Here is a 24285-nt window from a genome sequence, read left to right on the forward strand (position 1 = left end):
TTTAGAAAGCAGCACTCAACAACAGACCACCTCGTTACGCTTAGGATAATTGTGGAGGAATGCCGCAATGATAAATCCAATCCCTTTTGTTGCTTTGTGGACTTTAGAAAGGCTTTTGATACGATTCCTAGAAACAACCTTTGGAATAGATTAGAAGAGCTAAAGGTTCCTTTTGAGTTGAGAGCTGCTGCTATAAGATTATACGAGAATGTAATTGCCAAGTTAAAGAACAATGAGGGGTGGTCGAAAGATATTAAGTGTAATATCGAAGTTAAAAAAGGTTGCCCCCTCTCCCCTACCCTATTTGGCATTTACATGGACAAGCTAGAAGGTTTTTTAGAGGAAGCAGGATGTGCTGGCACGGTCTTAGCTAGGATAGTCATCATCTTTCTTCTCTATGCTGACGATATTGTTCTTCTCGCAAGGTGCCCATCTGATCTTGATAAGCAACTTATACTTCTTAAGGATTTATGCTCTACCATGGCTATGATTGTTAACACTGACAAAACAAAAGTTATGATTATCAAATCCAAGAAGGACACTTACGCTAATTTTATGTATGACAATAGTAACTTGGAGGAAGTGTCTTCCTACAAGTACCTAGGAATTGATATTCATCACAAGCTCAACTAGAACTATATCATTGAGAAAAGGATTAATGGGGGATGGAAAGCTTATTTTCGTCTTGAAAATAATTGTAAAACGACAAACCTTGTAATGTGGGATAGAAAGAAGTTCCTCTTTGAACCTTTAGTCACTCCGTTATCTTATATGGATGTGAGGTTTGGGGTTGTAGCATCTCTAGAGAATCCTGGAGAAAGATTGAGCAAATCCAGAAGCGTTTTATAATGTATAACCTCAAAATTAAAAGCAACACACCCTATCCTATTCTCCTTATAGAAGTGGGTCTTTCCCCTATTGATAGCCTAGCTATGACTAGGCTTCTGTTGTACAAGCACAAACTCAATAACATAGGAGACCATAGACTTCCTAAGCTAGCTTTAAATTCCAGCCAAAACCACCTAAGGCTCAAACGAGGTTGGTATAAAGACACGAGGGCCTAGTTAAACCATTGGGAGATCGATGAGAATGTTGCATTGCAAAACATTAATAACATTAAAAATATTTTTACTTCTAAGTTCAAAGAAAAAATGTGGTGTGAGAAAGATTTAGTAGCGAAAAGAAAATTAAGATATTATAAGGAGGTCATCAACCCCACCCTAGAAGATCAAAAGTATCTCTTTGTTTTATCTAGCTCAAAGAAGAAAATTAATATAGCCAAGATTAGAATGAATTCTCATGAGCTCTATAGTGAAACGGGTCGTTGGGTAGTTCCTAAAACACCATGGATGGAAAGGTTTTGCCATCTCTGTGAGAATACGAACATTGAGGATGAAAATCACTTGCTCTTAGAGTGTCCCACGTACAACCACATTAAATCTCAGTTTCAAAATCTTTGTTGCAATACCGACCTTCCTAGCCTTTTACATTGTCAAAATTACAGTGAGCTCGGGAGGCTTCTCTCCAAGCTTTTTGAGCATAGGAATAAAATATTGAATCAAACTAAATAATTCATTTCTTTAGGTCTGATAGACAAAAGTTTGGTCTCGGTGGATGTTAACCATCATCATCATTATATATAGAAATATTGTTATTTTAAGTTATATGTTTATTAATTAAATTTATTAAGTTTTTATATGTTTTTATTAATTACATGTTTTGAAATATTATGATTATCAAAATTAGTCATTGTTATTTAAATTTATTTTAATGTGATATGCATATTATGAATTTTTTTATGAAAAATTGTTTGTAATTTTTTTGATAATGTCTTTTGGATTAATCACATCATAAGTTGATAGTCGATGTTTCGAACCATCAAATGTTTTCATCCTCATGACAAAGGTGAAAAAATCAATCAATCAGAATGTTTAAATAATAGAGAAGCCATTAGAAAATAAAGGTGAAGAAGTAACCGTTAAAAATTAATTGAAGAAATTTATATATTTATGATCATTTTGTTTTGTTTTATTTTTATTTTTAATTAAAATAATATTGAATTCAAATTAGTTAAATTAAATTAATAATAATAGAATAAGAAATGAATATTTGTAAATGTATAATCATAATTAAAAATAAATTTCATCTATTTTTATCAAATATTTAAAAAAAAAAATTATTAATAAAAACAAAATTCTAATATAACAAATTGAGTCAACATTATATTTTATTATTGTTATTTTGATTTAACATAGTCACTACAACATCTCTCTCATATTACATTAAGTCTCTAAAATAATAATAGCTATTTTAAATTATTTATATAGATTTTGAAAAACCAAAATCATAAATTTCATAAATTTATTTTACCAATTTTATATTATACTAATTTATTATTATTATTTTAATAAAATATATTAAAAATTCATTAACCACATCTTTTTATTTTAAAAACAATATATCATTTTGTTGCCATTTTAAAAACTTATTTGGATAAGGACATCAAATAAGTTCCCTAATATTCCAAAAACAAATCACATAAACCAGAACTCTTATATTTGCAACTAATCCACAAACTTAATATTAGACTAATTAATAACTCTTCCAAAATAAACAAATATATATAAAATCAATGAACAGAAACATCATGACCCTCTAATGGTCCAAACCATGGAAGTGATATCTAGGTAACTGGCCAAAAAACTAGATGACTTGTATCAAAAATATGCTAATATTTCTTTGTTATACGCTCATGTATACCTGTGATAACAAGGACTTATGAATAACTAGGTGTGTCACAAATGATAATAGCTTCTTCTAGAAAAACTCCATACCCTGAAAAACCCAAACTTTGATTTGACTGAATGCTTTGATTTGATGAATGAGGTAGGCTGGATAAGAAAGCCAACCATCATAATTCAACTGGATTTAATATCATAATAATATTTTACATAATGATTTAATATCATAATGTTATTTTGATCATTCAGCCACAGTATAATGATTTGATATCATAATAATATTTTTATATAATGATTTGATATCATAATAATATTTTTATAATGACTATTTTTTAGGCTACACTCACCACATTTAGGTTTTTAAATTTTGGAAATTTTAAATATTAAATATATATGTTCCTGTGAAAAGAAATTATGGTATATATTTTTCTATGTGTGGGGTTGGGTGGTTTTGGTTTACTTGTACTAGGGGTCGGTAAACGTTACTTTGGATATATATCATAATTTATTGATAGTGCAAGGAAGGAAAAAGGTTACATTGGCTATATATTATAGTTTATTGATAGTGGTAGAAACATTTTGGAAAAATGATTTTGTTGTTTTTGTATTTTTATAAGTAATAAATTTTATTATTTATGTTTTATATTAAAATGATAAATATATTTTGTATATAAATATTAGGATGACTGAAATTGAAAAAATTAAACAAATAATAAATATTAATTTGAATATTATATATACTTGAAATTATAATAAGTATGATTTGGTTTATGGGGTTATATGGGTTATTTCTTATGTTTTTTTTAGGTTATTATTGTTTATTTATTTTAAGTGTATTTTAAATTTAAGTATTTAATCTTGTGGGGGTATTCCTTTATTATTTGGGGTGTGTCAGCTTTATTTTTTGTTTTGTTTGGGCTATTTTAGAACTTTTGGGGGGTTGGATTATGTATATTCTGATTTTATTCGAATTTTATTTTAGTAAGTCAAATTTACCCACACCATAACCAAAAGTAGTGCTTTTAGGGTTTATTTTATAGCTTCTTTCTTCTTCGTTCTTCTTCTTTTATCAATTTTCATCTAATTGTTCATTTTGTTATAGGGAAGGCCTTGATTTCATTGTACTTTTTTTAATTCATGGAGATTGAAATGTGATAGGGAAGTTGATCTTTCATACATGTGATTTAACGATTGGGATTATCTATTTTTAATATGTTTAAATATTTTTGATTATTTATGAGGAGTAATAGATGATAACTTTATACTAACACAATACAAATATTAATCTAGATTTATGCAGGAATGAAATGAAACATAGAATTAAAGAGAAACACATAGCTACGACGAAAATTGAACTTCAATTGATTAATAATAAATACTGAAAATTGTTTACATGCAGAATGGAAACAAACTATCTCGGATGATGGTAGCTTATCTATGAGAAGAGATGTGACATCTACATACCTTATGAATTGTGTTACAATGAGACTCGCAGACCTTTTTATTATTGAGAAACAAGGGAAAACCCTAAACATCCAAAAACCTAAGCCTAGGAGATGAAGCGCCAAAAGTTTGTGGGCCCTGTCGGGGTTAGTTGGTACACCAACTTCCCTGGGTCACAACTTTGGCATACGATCTTCGTTTGACACATATGATACCTTGTTAGAAAGATCTATCTAAGGATTACAAGTTTTGACTGAAATTCCTTACTAAAAACTATGATTTTGTCTGTTTTCCAAAAAAAATCGTTTAGTGCCTCAAAACGACTTCGGAAGTTCAGGACTCGAAAAAATGTCAAAAATAGTAAATTGTGCTACAATTAAGGAAACTGAAAGAAACCGTGGTGGGGTCCAAGTGGAATAGGTGAGTGGCCACCAATATCCACCTAGATCAAATACATAGTTAAACACAAGGTGTGAGAGATTTGAACTTTACACCTCTATCATGTAAGAGGAAAGACTTTAACAATTAGTAATAGAGTAATCCCCAAGTGTTGGGATTATGGTGTTTCAACATCCCTTCTATGACTAGCTTAGATAATTCACATGATAAACCATAATAATACACATGAGGTTTTATACTGTTAGGTGAGTTGTCTATTTTTGTAGTTCCAAATGGTTAAGGCTGGCGATTTTTGCTTAGAATAAGGTCACTTGCCTTGTGATCCCTCTATCTACCTATATTTTTCTCTAAATACTATATGACTATCCTTCCTTCCAAATATGCTTGTGCTTGATCACCCTTTTCCCATCCCTTCAACTTCTAAACCCTTTGCCTTTAAATAGTGACCCCATAAGTCTCTTTTGCATTCTATCATGGAGCTGTTAAAGCTCATGCAAATGGATATGCCTCATTTATGAGTTCAACAACTAAATTTTGACAATGTGAATCTTAAAATCAATATCTTGCATGTCATCCATGTGGAATTTTCAAAAGATGCACCTTAAAACACTTCCAAAACTTCACCTCAATACTTGAGGTTCCCTAGCTTTATTTGTGATATAAATTACAACATATCATTTCACTTATGTCCAACCAAATTAAGTTTAGAGCCCAAGGAAACAAACACTAGAACAATGCACTTGAAGGGGAAAACTCACAACCATAAGGGCACAATCTCCCTCACAATTATATATGGAAATTAATTTATAATAACATATTTAGTACTTCCTAAAAACTACTCATTAGCATGAGCAACATAAATTTGGTTGCCCAATTTGAAATGCACAATATTTAGAAAACAAACATGCAATTACATATTACAATAACATGATGAAGATACAAGTACATATCATTATTTCATCACAAGTTGGTACAACATATCCTATCTACTTATTATAAGCTATGATGTTCCAATTGCATTAAAATGGGGATCTATCATCAACAACAAACCCTATCCAAGAAACATAACCTAGCAAGACATTACACCAAGCTAATTTTGCTCAATCTGAAGGCTCAACTACAAGCTAGCTTCAACACCAAGAAGTCAACCCTTGATCTCCCACTTGCACTACAAAAGTCTTAAGGAGATTCTCCAAGCCATGCATTTAGAGTTTTCTTTGCCACAAACCCTAGGTTCTCCTCATGCAAGGAATCTAATCTTAGCACTCCAAGTCTCCTATTAGGTTTTGTCTCACACAAATGGTAGTGTCTTCCTTCCTTACATCAACATAAGTACAAACACACCAAGACAAGTACAATACCACTCATTAACAAGTGTTGACCTAATACATAATCACAAATTCCAAGTCTTCTTCAAACTAAGCATCATACTAAGCTCCAAGACTCCTCTACTCCTATAACACTCCATGTTCTTACTCTAGAGTTTAAATTAAACAATACATAGCTCTTATTCTCTTGCATCACATAAGTGCTAATATTCAAGGTCATCCCACAACAATCATTATTCCTCCTTCGGGGGTTACATCACAAACCCTTAGTCTTCCCCTTTTACATAATATAAGCACCAAAAAATCTCCCAAGTTAATTACAAAAGTGGAATAATTAGTACATCTTTTGCAATGACACTCTCCTTCCTCTATATAGAATTAATGAGGGAGGTGAACATAAAACATTGTTTATTCCCACAAGTAACTTTAGACAAAGTCTACGAGACAAGTCCACATAGAGCACTTCATTGAATAAGGATGTATAAGTGTCACACTAGGGTGTATCCAACCCCCAAAATGATAGACCATTTAAGCGTGATGTCCTTAGGCCCAATACTTCTCCTCCTAAATATGCACCCCCTAACTAGGTATTAACCAAGCACTCCTCTTCCATTGTGTAAAATGTGTCATGCTAAGAGCACTCCTCTAACTATGTGCTATGTGGTCCTCCATTTGTCCAATGCTCCTCAACATGTATGCCAAGGTAGTTACTAGCTCCTAGGGCTACATGCTCTTCCTCCCTAGTGCTTCTCAATAAGATAGGTCAATACCTTGTGATAGGATCCTATCTTCCTCAACACATGCGCCACGTAAAAGATGTCCATGCCACATAAGATAACCACCTCCTCGAAAACTATGCCTCCTCTGGAACTCACCCCAAAAAATGCATGTGCTCAATCAAACCTCTTCAAATGCCACTCAAACATTGTAAAAAGTAAAGAGGCCAAATGCTCTCCTATCTTAATGAAACCTCTTTTGAAACAGTTTAACAATTAACAATAATTTTTTTTTATTCTCTATTTCAATTAAAACAATAATTTCCTTTTTACTGAGTCAAAAAAATACAATTAATTATTTCAAATAAATAATACTTTCATTAACTCAATGTCTTCCACACTCTTTTGCAATCATGACTAATACTATTGATTTTTGATTTCATATGGTCAAAGAGGAAAAAAAAAAAAAACTTTGACTTATACCATCTTTACCAGCAACGAGCTTTTAGAAAACCAAGGTTGGAATTTCAAATCATCACAAGCTGGAATTTAGAAATGACCTATTCTCTCTCTTTTATTATACTTTGTTTAAACCTTGATCATATTATTTATACTTTCTTTAAACCTTGATCATATTATGGGTAAAAAACTCCAAATCATATTTAATCGTTAAATTTGATTGTTAATCAATATTTCTTTCATTATAAAAAATAATAAAATAAATAAATAAATATATGCAGACTTACCCACTCAGTTATGAGGTCAATGACGAAAAGATTGACGATAGATAATAGATATCGGTAATTGAGTCAAAAAGATTTGTTGACTGCAGCCTTTCTCTACTCAGAGGGGCAATCTTATCTCAACGTGAGGCCTACATTTTACAAAGGACTATGAACTTTGACGACAAGTCGTCGTAGACTGGAGACCATTTTGTATTATTTTAATGAAGTTTGAACGAGGACTTTTAACCAGGGTCCAGGGTTAGTTAAATTAACCGCAGTCGAGGAAGGTTCCTTCCACTGCCGCCTGACCCTGAAGCCGTTAATAGATTTTTGCACGCATTCAACCGTTTGGTAACGCAGCAGTGAAGAGAAAAAACTCATCGCTTCGAGATTCCAGAAGGCGATATGGAGTGCTCAGGGTTGGCCGCTGTCGAGTCTCAGAGTTAATGGATGCTGGAAACAATGGAAACCAAAATGGAGTGCCGGCATTTAGCGAAGAATCTAAGGTTCCCGCTATTCTTGTTTTATTTTTGTATTTCCTTAGCCCGACTGCCTCTGGGATTTGCATTAACGGCAGATGGAATCACTCTACTGGAGCTGAAGAAATCCCTTAAAGGGGAAGGGATTTCCGATTGGAGCCAGAATCATTCAGATCCCTGTTCATGGACCGGGGTTACATGCAGTCCGGTCTCCGGCAGAGTCATCGCCCTTAATATTAGCGGCGCCGGTTATTGCAGCGGAGCCGAGGGTTTGCCTTCGTTTTGTCCTTCAGAGCATAACTACAGTGATAGTAAAACTAGCCCGAAACTGACTGGGAATATTTCGGCATTTGTCGGGGACTTGACGGAGCTTAGGGTTTTGTCGCTGCCATGCAATGCGCTCGACGGAAAAATCCCCGCTGAGGTCAGTAAGTTAAATTTTCTTGAAGTTCTAGAGCTCCAGGGCAATTCTTTAAGTGGTTCTCTCCCGTTAGGGTTTAGTGAATTATCATCCCTGCGAGTTCTTAACCTCGGCTACAATTTCCTATCTGGAGAAATCCCTCCGGGGATTGTGAAATGTTTAAAATTAGTAACCCTAATTTTGACCGGCAACATGCTTAATGGAACCATCACCGGAGGCCTAGGGAGGCTTCCGGAGTTGAGAACGCTCTCGTTGTCTTACAACCAGCTCTCTGGTGCCATTCCGGCAGAGCTCGCCGGAGGGTGCAGGTCGCTGGAGCACCTGCATCTCTCGGGGAACTTGCTGGTGGGGGGCATCCCTTGGCAGCTGGGGAATTGCTACCGGCTGCGGTCTGTTTTGTTGTTTTCGAACATTCTGGAAGGAAAGATACCCAGGCAATTGGGCCGGCTGGGGAATCTTGAGAGCCTCGATGTTTCGAGGAATACTCTGATTGGTGAAATCCCTGAAGAGCTAGGTAATTGTACCAAGCTCTCAGTACTGGTCCTCACAAATTTGATGGATTTTACGTCCCCTGCAAACATCGACATCGATGATGTGTATTCACCCAGTGTGAAGGGCGAGTTAAACTACTTTGACGGAGGTATTCCTGTTGGCATCACAACTCATTCCCGCATTCGTATAATTTGGGCTCCAAGAGCAGGCTTGAGCAATCCGCTGCCCGACAATTGGGGAAACTGCGATAAACTGCAGGTGCTTAACCTTGGTCAGAATTTGATGACGGGTCGTATCCCAGAAGGTTTGGGCAAATGCAAGAGTTTAGTATTTCTAGACTTGAGTTCCAACAGGTTTCATGGGGACATTCCAGATCAACTCCCTGTTCGTTGCATGGTTTTGTTTAATATCAGTGGAAATTCATTGTCAGGAGCCATTCCAACTTTTATGAAAAGCAGTTGCTCCGGGCAAGAGCAGCAGCCATTCCCGACAAATCGGCTTATTTCAGGATCATTGGATGTTCCGCAAACGGGCGAGGACATGGCCGATCTATATGCTAATCTCTTTTATTATGGCACTTGGGCAAACGGCCCACTTGCAAAAGTACGATCTGGGCTTCTGCAGGTGTTTCATGATTTGAGTCAGAACAATTTTACAGGCCCAGTGCCGCCTGCGCTTATTGGCAAGAGACTTATGGAAGAGCAACCGTCCTATGGACTCTTTTTGAATGATAATAAGCTTGCTGGGAACATCTCAAGTGACCTGTTTGTCTCATGCCAAAGTTTAGAAAGCTTTTTCCTGAACTTAAGTGCTAATCAAATATCAGGGGAAATTACAGCACATGGGCTACTAAACTGTAGTACTTTGAAGCATTTGGAGGCGGCATTCAATCAGATTAGAGGACCAATAGCATCAATGCTTGGGAACTTAGAGTCCTTGGTGTTTCTTGACCTTAGTACAAATAATTTGCACGGAGATCTGCCCCCTCAGTTGGGACAGTTGAAGAAACTCCAGGTCCTTCTTTTGGCACATAACAAATTTACAGGGTTGATTCCAGTGGAGCTTGGTCAGTTATCCTCCCTCGTTGCATTGGACCTTTCATCAAATGCTTTTATAGGTAAAATTCCTGGAGATTTAGTGAAGTTATCACGGCTCGAGTGTCTTCTTCTTGATGCAAATAGATTATCTGGACAGATTCCAAAGAGCTTTGCAAAACTAACTGCTCTGAAAATGATGAATGTGTCATTCAACAATTTGTCTGGGACAATACCTGAGAGTGGGAATTCAGGGGTTTGTGACAGTCTTAGAGGTAACAAGTTTCTTCAGCCTTGTTCTTCTGCATCATTGCGTCTATCGTCAGCACCAACCCATGCTCCTCTTCCTATTGCTGCATCATCTATTACACATAGCCCCCCAGGTAATGATCGACATCGACATGATATTAATCCAATTGTAATTGCATCTGTAGCTTCAGCTTGTGCTATAGTTTTGGTGGTTTCATTTCTTTTTCTTCTCTCATGCTTTGGAAAACGATATCTAGCCACATCTTCTGGCAGTCAGTCTGGGAGAAAAGATGTTGTCACCTTTACAAATATTGGGGTTCAATTGACTTATGAAAATGTAGTCAGAGCAACAGGAAACTTTAATGTTGGTAATTTAATTGGTAATGGTGGTTTTGGCTCAACGTACAAGGCTGAGCTGATCCCCCCAGGATTGTTACTAGCAGTAAAGAGACTTTCAGTGGGACGTTTTCAGGGGATTCAGCAATTTGATGCAGAAATCATTACTCTTGGAAGTATACGGCATCAAAATCTGGTGACGTTAATAGGTTACTATGCAAGTGAAACAGAGATGTTTCTGATCTACAACTATCTGCCAGGAGGCAACTTAGAAAGCTTTATCCATGAGAGATCAAACAGAAATGTCCATTGGTGTGTAGTTCACAAGATTGCATTAGACATTGCACAAGCTCTTAGTTATCTCCATGATTGTTGTGTTCCTCGTGTTCTTCATCGAGATATCAAGCCCAGCAATATTTTACTGGACAATAATCTAAATGCTTATCTTTCTGACTTTGGCCTGGCAAGGCTTCTGGAGGTCTCTGAAACACATGCAACAACAGATGTACATGGCACTTTTGGGTATGTTGCTCCAGAATATGCTGCTACGTGCCGAGTGTCTGATAAGGCAGATGTTTATAGCTATGGCGTGGTATTTCTGGAATTACTTTCTGGCAAGAAGTCTCTGGATCCATCATTTTCTTCCTATGGAAATGGGTTCAACATTGTTTCTTGGGCATGCATGCTGGTCAGAGAAGGCAGAGCACATGAGTTTTTCATCCCTGGCTTATGGGACACAGGGCCTCATGAAGATTTAGTAGAATCACTTCACCTTGCTATTATGTGTACGATAGAGTTACTTTCAGCTAGGCCTTCTATGAAGGTAGTTGTTAAGCGTTTAAAACAATTACGGCCTCCTCCATTGAGCTAGTGATGCCTTTTTTATGTTATTTCATAATATCAAATTGAAGGCTGAGAATCAAATCTTCTCACTTTCAATCCAACGAGGTGCCTCACTAAATTTGGGCATTTATTTTCTTCAAATTATTGGGGCACAGATGCTCATGAAGATTTAGTAGAATCACTTCACCTTGCTATTATGTGTACGATAGAGTTACTTTCAGCTAGGCCTTCTATGAAGGTAGTTGTTAAGCGTTCAAAACAATTACAGCCTCCTCCATTGAGCTAGTGATGCCTTTAATATGTTATTTCATAATATCAAATTGAAGGCTGAGAATCAAATCTTCTCGCTTTCAATCCAATGAGGTGCCTCACTAAATTTGGGCATTTATTTTCTTCAAATTATTGGTGCACAGATGCTGTAAAGATTTTGGAAGCCCCTTCTCCATTTTTTGAACGGTATATATCTGGCCATGTTTACTGACTCCTAGTTTCTTGTCGATTAATCTGCCAAACGATTTGGAGCAATCTATTCCTCTTGTTTGGTGTTACAGTTGTCAGAGACCATCTATATTTTAAGTCTTGCTCTGTTTGGTGTTACAATTGCTTCATAAAGAGTTTCATTTCATATTATTTTTTCCTTTCCCACATGGTCCATAATTTTGAATTCCATAAAGAAAACATGCTATGAGGGCACTTTTGTTCATAAGTGATGTCCATTCCTTCTTTGATTTATAAAAAGGGTTAATAAATGAGAGGCTACTATCTTTTGAACGTCTGATGAGCCTTTTATGGATGCGTTTAGAATTATGAGTTTGCCAATATTGGCATCAGATCACATTTCTCTTTATGCATGCAAGTTGCAATGTCAAGTCAAATGAATCAATTGCATTGTTAAGTCAGCATTAATGATACATGGAGCGATCCTTAGTCTGTTGGGCTGTGGTAGAGCTGCCAGTTGAATTCCTGACATGCAAGCTCCAGCAAAATATGGCTTCCAAGACCAGGTGAAAGTCCCGGCAACTTATACGGCCTAGGAATGGCAAATTTAATTTAAGCAGCACTGTTGTTGGTGTCAGCTCGTAATATTCCTGTTGAAAATGATTTTATGAAATGATTCTCAATCATACTGTGCCCCTTCGGAATGCATAAAAAAGTATTTTTTAATTACCTTTTCCATCTTCTATCAGTTTGAGCGGTACATTTTCTGATTTAGAATACAAGTGAGCAAATTACTAATTTTGATTGCCCGTAGTTACACTAATGCATAAAAAGGTATGCTTTCTTCCGTTCTCATTATTCAGGGCTAGCTAAAACTACAATACAGGATACGATGATACGACCTACTTTCAGTTTGGTATTTATCAGTTAAGGAAATTGAAGCAACTTTTTGCCACTGCTATTCTGAGAATTCTTTATCAGGCAGGTTATAGTAGAACCATTCTTTCAGTATTTGTTGTAGTCTTTATAGTCTCAATTTCGATTCAGTGATTAGCTATGATTATCATGCTCCAGAATAAATTGAGATTGGCAGTTTGTCAAGTAAAGATAATATTATAAGCATTGGTTGGTGACAGGTATGTATTTTCTGATATCTGTGGTATTCATATGCAACTCCTCGTTATGCCTCATATCCCTTTGAGGCAATTGCACGATTACCCCACAGTCTAGATATGTTCTGTTCATAGTGCTTAAGCCAGTTAGATCAACTGAAATTAATGTAGTTGGAATATTGTTTATAACTTCTATGTTCTATCTATATGCTCAAGCTATAAATGAGATAATGTAAATAACCATTATATAGTCATGTTTTTGCAGGTTTGAATGCATCATATTTGGTTCAGATACTAAAGTTGCAATGACCATGATAATGACAAATTACTTCAAAAATCGGTCAAGTTAGCAGAAAGCCGAAATCTTTTAAAAAATGACACCAAGGACACCCTTACTGGATCCAAACAGCTTCTTCGCAACTCAATTTCTTTGGTCTCAATTGAATTCACAGTTCTATTTTTTGTAAACATCTGTAAGTTTCACTAAATCAAGATGGACTTTGAATGCCCTCTCGCTTATGCTCATCATGCATCAGTGTGAAGGGTTGAGCTTTTTTCGTCATAATCAGAGCTCCGTGTCTATTGTTTTTAACAGGATAGATTTTCTCATATAACTTATTGCAATGCAAATGGAGAAATCTTCACTTGATGTCTAGGTTAGCATTTGCATCCATCTGTTTAAGTTAAACTGATTTTATACTTCAATGTCAACTTGTTTCTAGCACGCCTTCCTTTTGCCAACAGAGTGAAAAAAAAGGTACTTTGATTATTATGTACTTGAATGTTGTAGGCTTAATAATTCTTAACATTAAAGTTTACTTTCTAGATATCATTTAAATACTTTAGAATCACGTAATTAGGGTTAGATTAACTTTACCTGTTGAATTAGATGCAATCGCACTTTTAGCAATGTATATGTCTTATTTAAAGGTCTTGGCCGTATGAAGGTGGTCCTGTTACTTTTACAAGCTATATAGGTCTATCCTGATTATGTGTAACACACCATCTACCTTTTTTCATACACACCAAGCTTGTCTAGGATTTACTACAACAAGATGTCAAGAAGACGTTCAAGGGAAGAATGTCTGTACTGATGAAGAGTTTGAATGCCAACCTCTTATCATAGGGAACAGGAGAAGTTTGAAACGACAGCCATGATTGAAGATCTCAGATCCCATCCACGTGGTTTCTCTGCGATACATGATGCTCAGAGGGGTATGGTATTGTTGGTCGGCTGACGAAGGTGCAGAAAACAGTCACAGGTTTGGCATCCTCGCCCAGAATGGAGCATAGTTTTACGGTGCACACGTAGAAAAGATAGTAAATGGACCTGTGGTTTGTAGTTTTGACATTAAACTCTGTTTCAGCTTTTTGACCGCTATGCATGTTAAAATATTGAAATATTATCTGTTGTTAAATAATATTCGGAACCATGTCTGCAAACTCTGAAAATCGTCACCTGTATCAAATTGAAATCCATTTGAATTTATGGCAAGTAACCAACCTCTACTTTAATTTAATAAAAGAGAGGAAACATTTTATAAGAATGGCGAGGTACAATGCAAAAATATCGAGGTATAGAGGTTTGGAGAAGCGGAGCCTTTATTTTTAAAATTTGTATATGAAAAGAGCTGGGTGATGCCCACAGGAATCCCCTCCCCTCTTTTCCATTCAATATGAAGAAATTTGGTTAAATTTAATAAAATTATAGGCAATTTTGAGCATAAGGGGTTTGGAAGCAATGTTTTGCATTTCTTTTGAGTGATTGAGCTCTATGGAATCACACAGCTCTTTTTATGCAACAACTTTCATAGAAGTTTACAATTTTGGTTAAAAATTGTAAAGGTTTTTGATAAAATTTACTAATTATTTTAATTTTTTTAAAAATAAGTGTACCTTAAATGTTTAACCTCTTTTATTGTTTTTTTAACCCTTTTTCCTGAAATCTAGTAATAATTTGTTGATATTGCATATTTGAACTGTGAAGTCTGCATTATGCATTTGAAAATGTTATTTAAGCAATTACAAATTGCAACCTTATTCAGAACAACTAAATGGCTTAGTAAATTTTATATATATAATTTTTTTAATTAAGCTGAGCTTTGAGATGGTATTTTCCCCTTTATATTTAGATATTATTACTAAGAGAAATTGGTGAAACAAGATGGTATTTCCCCCTTTATATCTAGATATTATTACTAAGAGAAATTGGTGAAACAAGAAGTAAAATTCAAGGAAAATATGAAATCTATTCATGTCTTTTCTTTTTAATATCACATTAACAAAAAAATTGGTAATATATCAGCATAGGTCCATCTTAACTCGGGATTTACAAAGCACTTAGGGGAATCAAATCTCTCAAGATGCAAATTTCTTTGAGTGAAACTTTAGAAAAGATGCACCTTGAGAGATTTGATTTATTTGGGCTTTTGGAAGATCAGTGAGATGTAAATCTCTTTTTGAGTGAAAAACTTTAGGAAAGATGCACCTTGAGAGATTTGATTTATTTGGGCTTTTGGTAGATCTAGAGCTAGATTTATTTGGGCCTTTGGTACATCTAGAGCTAAATGAATCTATGTTGCTTTGGAACAACACTAGTTTTTTGTTCACTTGTTCTATATGATATATACTTAATTGAAATTGAAATATTTTATTTATGATTCACATTCTTCACATTTAATAAATGTTAATACATGCTCTTTCATGTTGGGAAATAGAAAACATATATAAGGATTTTTTTGATTTTTAGTCGATATAAAATCATGTTATTTAATATGGTCAGTTAAATATTCTATTTATCGCTCACTTATTTTTTTTAATCTTTATATATATATATATATATATATATATATATAAAAGCTTACATATCAATTAAAGATTAAATGGATTACACATTATGTAATATCAACAATATTATTTTTACATGTCATCTATCATCTCCATATTAAATAATGAAGAAATTACATTTCTCCCTTGTGCCAAAAGTATTTATTTTTATTTTATTTATTATTATTATATATTTTTTAATTTGTTTTACTTTCAAACACTATTTATCTATATAAAGTTGATATAAAATTATGGTGGAAAATGAAGTATTTTATTTATCGCCTTGTTATTACTGATTTTTTTAATTCATTATGTAGTATTATTTTATTATTTTTAAATGTAACATTATGTGACAACATCTCTCATATTAGGCGGTGGTGTCTCTATGCCCAAAAAATCTAAAAAAAAATGAAAATCGCCAAAAACAATAAAATAATTTAAAACTCTTAAAAAAATCCTTAGTAAAAGAAAAATAAAATAATGTATAGTATCATTTATACTTTGATAATGTTAGTTGTGATTTTCTTGTTTATTTTAGTTGGAAACACAAATGTAGCAATTGCTTAATACACATTTTTAGTATCTTTAATTGAATAAAATATTGTTGAACATTGTTGGAATATATATATATATATATATATATATATATTTGTTAGGTAATGAGTTGTGAGATGATGTCCAGCCTATAACTTGAGTAACTGTAATCTAGGTGCATCTAAGCTATCAAATTTACTTGGGTATCACATTTGGCCTAGGCCATAGTCGCTGTTAGCATGATTGAATTTTTGCCCATGGAGTTTTGAATTGGTGACTTTTATACTACAAAATGCATTAGAGAACACTTTGTCATTATCTGTTCTATACTGCCAGAAATGGTATATTACTATATTGAAAATACTTATTTTTTTTTTAAAGTAATACTTTAGAAAAGTTATAATTTTAAGTAAGAAAAAATTGTTTAGAAATGTCGCTTTTCAATTTGGAGTTTATCTTAAGATTTTAGGTTATAATTTTAATTAAAAAAATTGTGGAAGGAAATTGTGTTATTGGTAACATCATTGACCAATTTAGGGATTTATTTTGAGACCTTGTTAATGTCATATTTTCAAACAAGATATTATTTTAACCATAAAAAATGGTTTAATTGATAGCATTATTTATTTTTATTTGGAGTTGATTTTAGGGTTTTTGATAATAACATAAGGGGTTTACAAAACCATGGTTGCAAAAAGTGGCAATTTAAAATGCTACATTGTTGATTTTGATATTTTCATGTAAAAATATAGATTTTCAAATCTAATGTATATAATATTAATGTCATATTTTCATCTATTGTAACTATATTTGCATTTGCCATTTAAATGTACACCCAAATAACTATTTTAAATGGCCATTTAACTATATTTTAAACTCTATTGTAATTGTACTGTGAGATTTGTGATGTTGGAAATGACTAGCATGAACATTTTACAAATTTGAATTCAATGAATATGCATTTTATTTAAAATATTGTCAAAAATTGGAGAAAGAATAGTCAATAGGGACCAATCGAAGAATAGAATAATCAACATGGATCCAAATGCTTAAGGGAAACTACAAGGGGAATGAGAAGTTTTCTATCCTATCCTTGAATTTAATGTCTAGATTTATGATTTGGTTGTTGAACCACCAAACCACCAACAATTATGAGAAGGAATGGTAGTTGTATTGAAGTACTCTAGGAGTATGGGCTACACACCCATTTTGGAAACATATGAGTTTACCAAGCAACTTGAGGAGGGCCTTGAATTCCCCTGTTGGGACTGTGCATGTGGGTGAGAGTGTGAGCAACAATGAGAGGGCAATGAGTAGATATTGTAGGGGTATGTGACTTATAGTGTGTGTGTGTGAATTTGAATAATCCATGGAATGAACCAAAATCACACGTGGATTCTAAGTTTGTGGCTTTAAATAGAAAGTGGGAGAAAATCATTTTGAGACATAGTAATCTATCTGGAACTGTGATTTACTTTATTAGTTAGGGAAGTTAGTGTTGAAGCTTTCAACTTAAGCTAGAATGTCAAAAGGAATTGTTCAAAAAGCTTCTTGGATATGCATGATAAGCATTGAGAAAGGGGAAGTACAAAAGCATTGTGGGATTAGAGAAGGACTTCCTTTGTGCTGTGAAGGCTTAGCATGGCAATACTATGAAAGGTAAAAGGCCCTAATTCAGTGGCAAAAAAACATGGCATTGAATTCCTATGTATGAAGCATAGTAGCCTCCATGTCATCTACCTTGTTTGAATATGTGATATACCTAAGCGAGTCTTCCTCTCAAGGCATTGGTTTTGGTGAGAAAACTATAGTGTAGTTGAGCCTATGGTTGGGTGGAGAGTTGCTCTCCCTTTTAGTTTTCAACAGAGCATAAGTAACTAATAAGTGTAACTATTTCTCACTTAATGAAATGAGAATATTATTTAGAGCGAGTTTATTTATTTATTATTTTTCTATATGAAAGTTACTATGTTGGTTTATTAAGAAATTCTGTAATGATGAAATGAGAGCTTGGTTACTAGTTGTTGTTTTCTTGATGCATGAACCTTGTATATAGAGGTATCCTTTGAAATATGCGGATCTTATCATGAATGTGAGGTGCAATGTTGCGAAGTAAAATGTATAATTTGAATTGAGCTATAAGGTTTTTCAAAGCATTATGTTATGTGAATGGCCTTTATAAGGCCATAAGTGAGATTTATCAGTTGTGCTATATCCTTGAAGTGAAGCAAGTAGACAAGGAGGTTTCCCCTGATTGAAGACCTTGAAAAGGGTGGTTAAGACCTTATTTGTAAAGCCAGAACACTGGCTTCTATGTTTTAAAATTTTGGAGTGTGATGTTTGTAGCGTGTAGTTCCAAAGAGTCAAAATCTCATCTCAGTTGGGGTCAAGAGGAATATTTGGCCATTGGCTATTTTCCTCCTTGATAAAAAAATGCAAGGTTGAGGGTGATGTTTTGGATGTCTTGGTAAGTTACAAAAGACTTTTGTACCTTTAGAACTCTTTTGGGCAGGTCTCTGCCATGATCCGAGTCAATTTTAATCATTTGAAATTGACTTAGGCGCTTAGAGGAAGTCTATAAATTTGGGGATTGATTCTTTGGTTTTCAAGTTAATAGGAAATATGGGGATTGAGGGTATTTTAATGTAGCACTTGGTCATATGGGTTGGTGGTGTTGGAAATATAATCCTTTGCAATTATGTGAATTTGACACATTCACTTGAGTGGAAGGCTGATAGCTTGAGGTGAAGGTTAATACTCATGAGAACTCCAAGAGACCTCTTGGAAAATGAAAACTAAGGGTGGCAGAAGATGTATTTGTATAAGAGTGGCACAAGATGTATTTGTATGTATGTTTTGTGAATAATATGTATTTCAGGTTTCATCTAATTGCGTCCTATTTTCATGAGTGAGTTTAACATGGTATATGTTGGCCTAGTGGGTCCTAACCCAGGTTCAGAGTTAGTTGTGCCAAACAAAACCCTACACTACCGGCCCTTTCAGCATCAATCCGTGTAGCGCGGACTGAAGTTTCCTTCGAAGCAGTATGGGGGGATGCTGGAACCAAGTTTACGCATCTAGAGGTAAGTGTGATGTCTTTTTATGACCTAGACCTGCCTTCACGCATATCTCTAAGCCCTTAAGGCTTAGCGCTGTAATTTCCCTCAATTGGCTTCTAGACCTCCGTGAAGGTCTACGATTAGCTTCGGTAGACCTTTAACAACTAGATTATCTACTTAAGTGCATCATAGACTAATCTTACAGAATTGCTTTATTGCATAATAAATTTAACGTAAGGCACTATATTCTTCGCGTAATCACTTAACATTAGTTGCATTCAATTAATAAGATGGATCCAGTAAATTCGTGCATCAATACATCATTATTTCATAAAGACATCATTCATTACAACATATATCACAAACATAAATAACAGAGGTATAGAGATAAAACACAGGAATTTATGCAACAATCTTTTTTATTAATCTTTAGTATAAGCTTATAGACTTAATACTTCCTTGCGCACTCAGCTATAGGGGTTTGCGCACTCAGCTGCAAACACTACTCTAGGCCTCTGCGCACTCAGCAACAGAGCCCTTCCTCCCTCTAAAACTTACTTTCCTGCACTAACTCTTTAGGTTCCTTCTATCGTACCCATAGACAAAAGGCTTAGATCTACCTTAGACTCTCTAAGACACTTATTTATACAATCCCATAGTTCGCGGTCCATGGGTAGATCTTAAAAAACCGACTCAAGTTTACATAAATGAGGGTAAAAACCCTTTCTAACTCTGTGCTTCGCGTCCACAATTCGCGTAGACTTTACATCTTTTTATATCAAAACTTGGGCTTTTTGACCCAAAACTAACCTAGGGGACCCCATCCCAACAGACCCCCAACACAAAGGTCGTGACTCGCCCTCGAGTCACTTAGCTGGCGCGATGATCTTGCTGCGAAGATCCCCCAGCTCCACTTACAGAATTTCTACTTGAATCAACCGTGCTCTGCGTGGATGCCTGCTTTACTTGTTCGACCAACTGCTCTGTAGCTGGTCCTTCGCCGACTCACTTGATCTTTTGCTGTGTGAGCTGCAAGTTTGTCAACTTTTCTTGATTGTTGGATGAGACTTGGTAGGCTTTGTCCAACCAAGGACCCAACCGTGTCTTAAGCACTGCCTATTTTTTCTACACTGCTTCCACTTGTGCAAGACGCTGCGTTGCTTCCTGCAACTTGGTGAAGCGCTACGCTGTAGCAATGGAGCGCGCCGTCGCCTTAACCTCGTTGAACTGTTGCTAGAGCTCGCGGATCTCTATAATCAATATTTGTAGGGTGGGATCTTCCTATAGGGTCGTCACCACTTCCATGGACTATTCCAACAAAGTTGTGCAGTCAACGACTGCGGCATCCACAGTGAATATACCTTCCTTGATGGCAACACTGTGTTGTTTCTTGACCTCGGGCGGAGTCTTTGGATGTGACTTGAGTTCCAACTCCGTGATTTTCATATTGAGTTCAAATTGGACTGTGGCCACCTCTGCGTTTTCATCGCGGACGCCCGCAACGAGTTTCCAGATCTTGGCCTCTAGTTGTGTGTCCTCCTCATCCTCTTCGGTGAGATCTGTCTCTGCTTCTTCCTCTGAATTGAATAAGACTGCTTCCTCTGCCTCTCAAAGGAGATGCATCTCCTTATGAATTCTGTTGATTTCTATTCTGATTTTGGTTCAATTTACAATGTTGACACCAAGGTAGCACTCACTCAATTTTTTAGATTTCAACGCAACTTTTCTCCAATGCAGGGCTGCTCCATGCAACTATTCTCCAATGTAAGTATGCTTCCACATACATTGTTCAAGACTGATCTGCTCTACGCTACCTACTTTAAATGTTCACACGCTAGTTTGTTCCATTTTCTCACACAGATTACAATGTTCACACTGTGCAACTTCTCCAAAATTCACACAATCTACCCGTTCACACAGGTTTTAAATTCACAAATTTCTCATCTCTCTGTTAATATTTCTGATACCAAATAAAGAAAAAACACTAGAAAAATAACAGAGCAAAACATTCAACAATAATCACATTCGACACTCAAATTATTACATTACCAGAGACATATATTTATACATGAAAGAAGATCTCTCGAGAATCTATCATTTCCTATAATCTTTCAATCATCTCTTATAATCTCTCATCAATCACTCCAACATTTTGTTCACAAATCTCTCCAGTTTTTCTTCCTCAAAACAACAACTTAACAGTAATTAGAAATGAATCCTTATTCCAAAAAAAAAGAAAGATGTAATACTAAATTTCTCAAGGGAAAAAATATAAAAAATATATATTAAAAAATAAAAAATACAAGAAAACTAATTGAAAAAATAAAACAAAAAAACAAAATGGGAAAAAAAAGAAAAGAAAATTTAAAAATATACATAGCCAAAAAACAAACACATTAAAAACTAAAACAAAAACAAAAACAAGAAAAATAACAAATATTTAACACAAATGTATGGGGTTGATTCCATTGCATTCCCCCTCGGGCATGTGAATGATTTATAGACGCCACATTTCCCAATGTATGGGGTTACTCGTATTTGTAATCTTCCAAAATTATACTCCAGGACAAATTTGAATGATAATTAGAAGGGCATCACTTAAGCATATTTATTTAAACCTAAATCTGATTTGACCTTGAATTTGATAAAATGGGTTTAATACAAATTCACCATCCCTTTAACTCCATAGAGAGTTGGACCACCTTACCCAAGTTACACCATAAATATATCACGACAAGCAAGTGTTGTCCATTGGAACCTCTAATATATTTATTATATTTTTTACCTTTACTAACTTCTTTAGGATATTAATAATTAATATAACTTGAGCTGAACATTAATTATACTTGACGCTCTTAGGGTTAGGCTCTGCTAATGAGATGGTGAGAAGTGATCCCTTCGGGTAGATATGCCCAGATAGTTACCATGGATGTAGCAACCACTAATCTTCGTGTCTGTGAGCCACATTGAAAAAACTTGAGTTAAACATTGAAATGTAAGGATTTGAGGGAGAAATGGTACTGTTTGTAGGAGCCAAATCCAGGTAGTAACCAAATACGAAGTTGTAAATGACTTTAAGTTTCTTTTATCAAGCCAAATTCTTAAATATTTGTCTTTTACTAAAACCCCTCTCCATAAGTCCTCATCTTGTGTTTTAACTTTAACTTCTAACCAAATCATTCTCATATGAGGGAATTTGATGAAAATAATTTCTTGATCATGTTTAGAAGGTACATAGCTACTGTTAACACCAGAAAATCATACACATGTTTGCACAATCCAAAAGACGCTAAAAGTCATCAAATAGAATGCACAAGTGAAGATTTTCTAGCTCAAGACATTATGAAGTTCAAAAAATTTACTATCTTACATATTAAACCTATTGTTATAGATCCATTTGGGCACATCACTCCCATCATTTAGATCAATACTATTGGGGCTCATCAAACCCTAATTCAGTTACTACATGCCCTAGACAAGTCAACACTTTGAATGCCTCATTCCCTGAGAGTTTCTTGGCCTAAAGCCCTCTAGAAATGCCTCCTTGAGGGACCAACACAACCTTGGTTAGGGGTAAGTGCACTTCAATGCAGGTAGGCCCATGTCAGGGCACTTTCCAGAGCACTTAGGCCCACTTTGACCTGCGCTAGGCAAGATTGAGCGAAATCATCATAGGGTTATGGGAATATTCTTATCTTCTAGAGCCATCTAGAAGATTCCCACACTTATCATCTCCTACGAGCTCGAAATTGGATAGGGAATGAGTTAAGTAACCTCCTATTCTCTCATCGCTTCCTCCATGGAAACTAACTCTAAGTTTGGAAGGCCATTCAATACCCTAATTTATGACCAAACCACCATAAATTTCCTATAAATTGAGCACTCATCTAAGTGATCAAGGGCTGGAATTTGAGAATTTGTAAGGAGATACTGTTGGTGTGAGGTTTGAGATTGTAAGCAAGTATTGTTATGCTGCCAGAGTGTTGTGCTTTGGATGTGATGTTGGTTGGAACCCAAGCTGGAAGATTGACAATGGATTAGACTTCATAGTTGTAATTCTTCTTTCTACTTAATAAAGCTATTTACACCTTTTCTCATATTCTTGTCTTTATGTATTATGATTATATGTGTAAATGCTTTTGATTCCATTTTCTTATAGTAGATAGATCTCTTGCTTTGGTTGGTTTTTGTCCTCTATTTATGATTGCAGGTACTCGTTGAGTAGATTAAGTTCGAGAAGGAGTGATAGGAGCCAAAAAAAGGAGACAAAGAGAAAGCGAAAGATAACAAGTAGGTCCCTTGTCTTATTTATCTTCTATAGAAAAAGGTTAAGCACTTTAAATATGTTGTTCTAGGTGTCGCTACCGACCTAGGGAAATTGTGTTTATCCATAGATGCAAAATTCCACATAAAAAATTGGCGACTTTGTTGGGGATCGATCATCGTTCCAAGTAGTTTACCTTCATCCTAGTACACCCTAGTAGAATTTACTTGCTTCCATTGATCTTGTTTCAGCCTTTTTGAAGTGTTTTTTTGGTAAAAAATGTGCTTGCAAGCCCTTAGGATGGCCTTTCTGGCACTAGCACAGGTTTGGTCTAGAGACATAGCACTGTAGAGCACCCCTGGCTTGAGGACAGTGCTCTGAAGTGCATTGTCTCCCATTCAAGGTTGCGTTGATCCTCCTTAGGTAAAAAATCCCTCTTTTGACTTGATTTTTCCCAAATTGCCTTTTGTTTCTGCTTGCTGAATGATCAATGATGTTTGTCTCTCTGAAATCAATTTGTGTTTCCTTTGCTAGCCCTACTTTGGCCTTGATTGTTTAGTGTTTCTTAAATGATTTCTTTGTCACTACAAATTCATTATCAAAGTTAGTTTATAGTCGATTAATCTTTGTTCAAAAGAAAGTCTCGTAAAAGTCTTCATTTCTTTCGATATGGAACTATCGTAAAGTCTTTGTTCTTGCAAAAAGATTGATTGATTGTATGTGCATTAGTTTCCTTTTCTTCATCACAACATTAAAGGATTTGAAAAGAAAAACTTGCATTGTGCATTAAAAGAGTTTGTGTGTGCTCATAGGAATAGTTTATTGAAATTGCATTAAATGTGCTCT

At 35.0% G+C, this 24285-nt stretch overlaps 1 protein-coding gene across 1 annotated transcript; it reads left to right on the plus strand.

Moving 5' to 3' along the window:
- The first annotated feature begins 7668 nt into the window (after nucleotides 1–7668).
- LOC149200511 (LRR receptor-like serine/threonine-protein kinase RPK2) lies at nucleotides 7669–11731 on the plus strand. The gene has a single exon (XM_089402749.1). It carries the CDS (start codon nucleotides 7803–7805, stop codon nucleotides 11232–11234), a length of 3432 nt encoding a protein of 1143 aa, XP_089258875.1. The 5' UTR covers nucleotides 7669–7802; the 3' UTR covers nucleotides 11235–11731.
- The last annotated feature ends 12554 nt before the right edge of the window (nucleotides 11732–24285 follow it).

The sequence above is a fragment of the Pinus tabuliformis genome, chromosome 2_1 (genome assembly GCF_031772625.1).
Source record: "Pinus tabuliformis cultivar Carrire ecotype Pingquan chromosome 2_1, CPIR1, whole genome shotgun sequence".
Classification (NCBI taxonomy): domain Eukaryota; kingdom Viridiplantae; phylum Streptophyta; class Pinopsida; order Pinales; family Pinaceae; genus Pinus; species Pinus tabuliformis.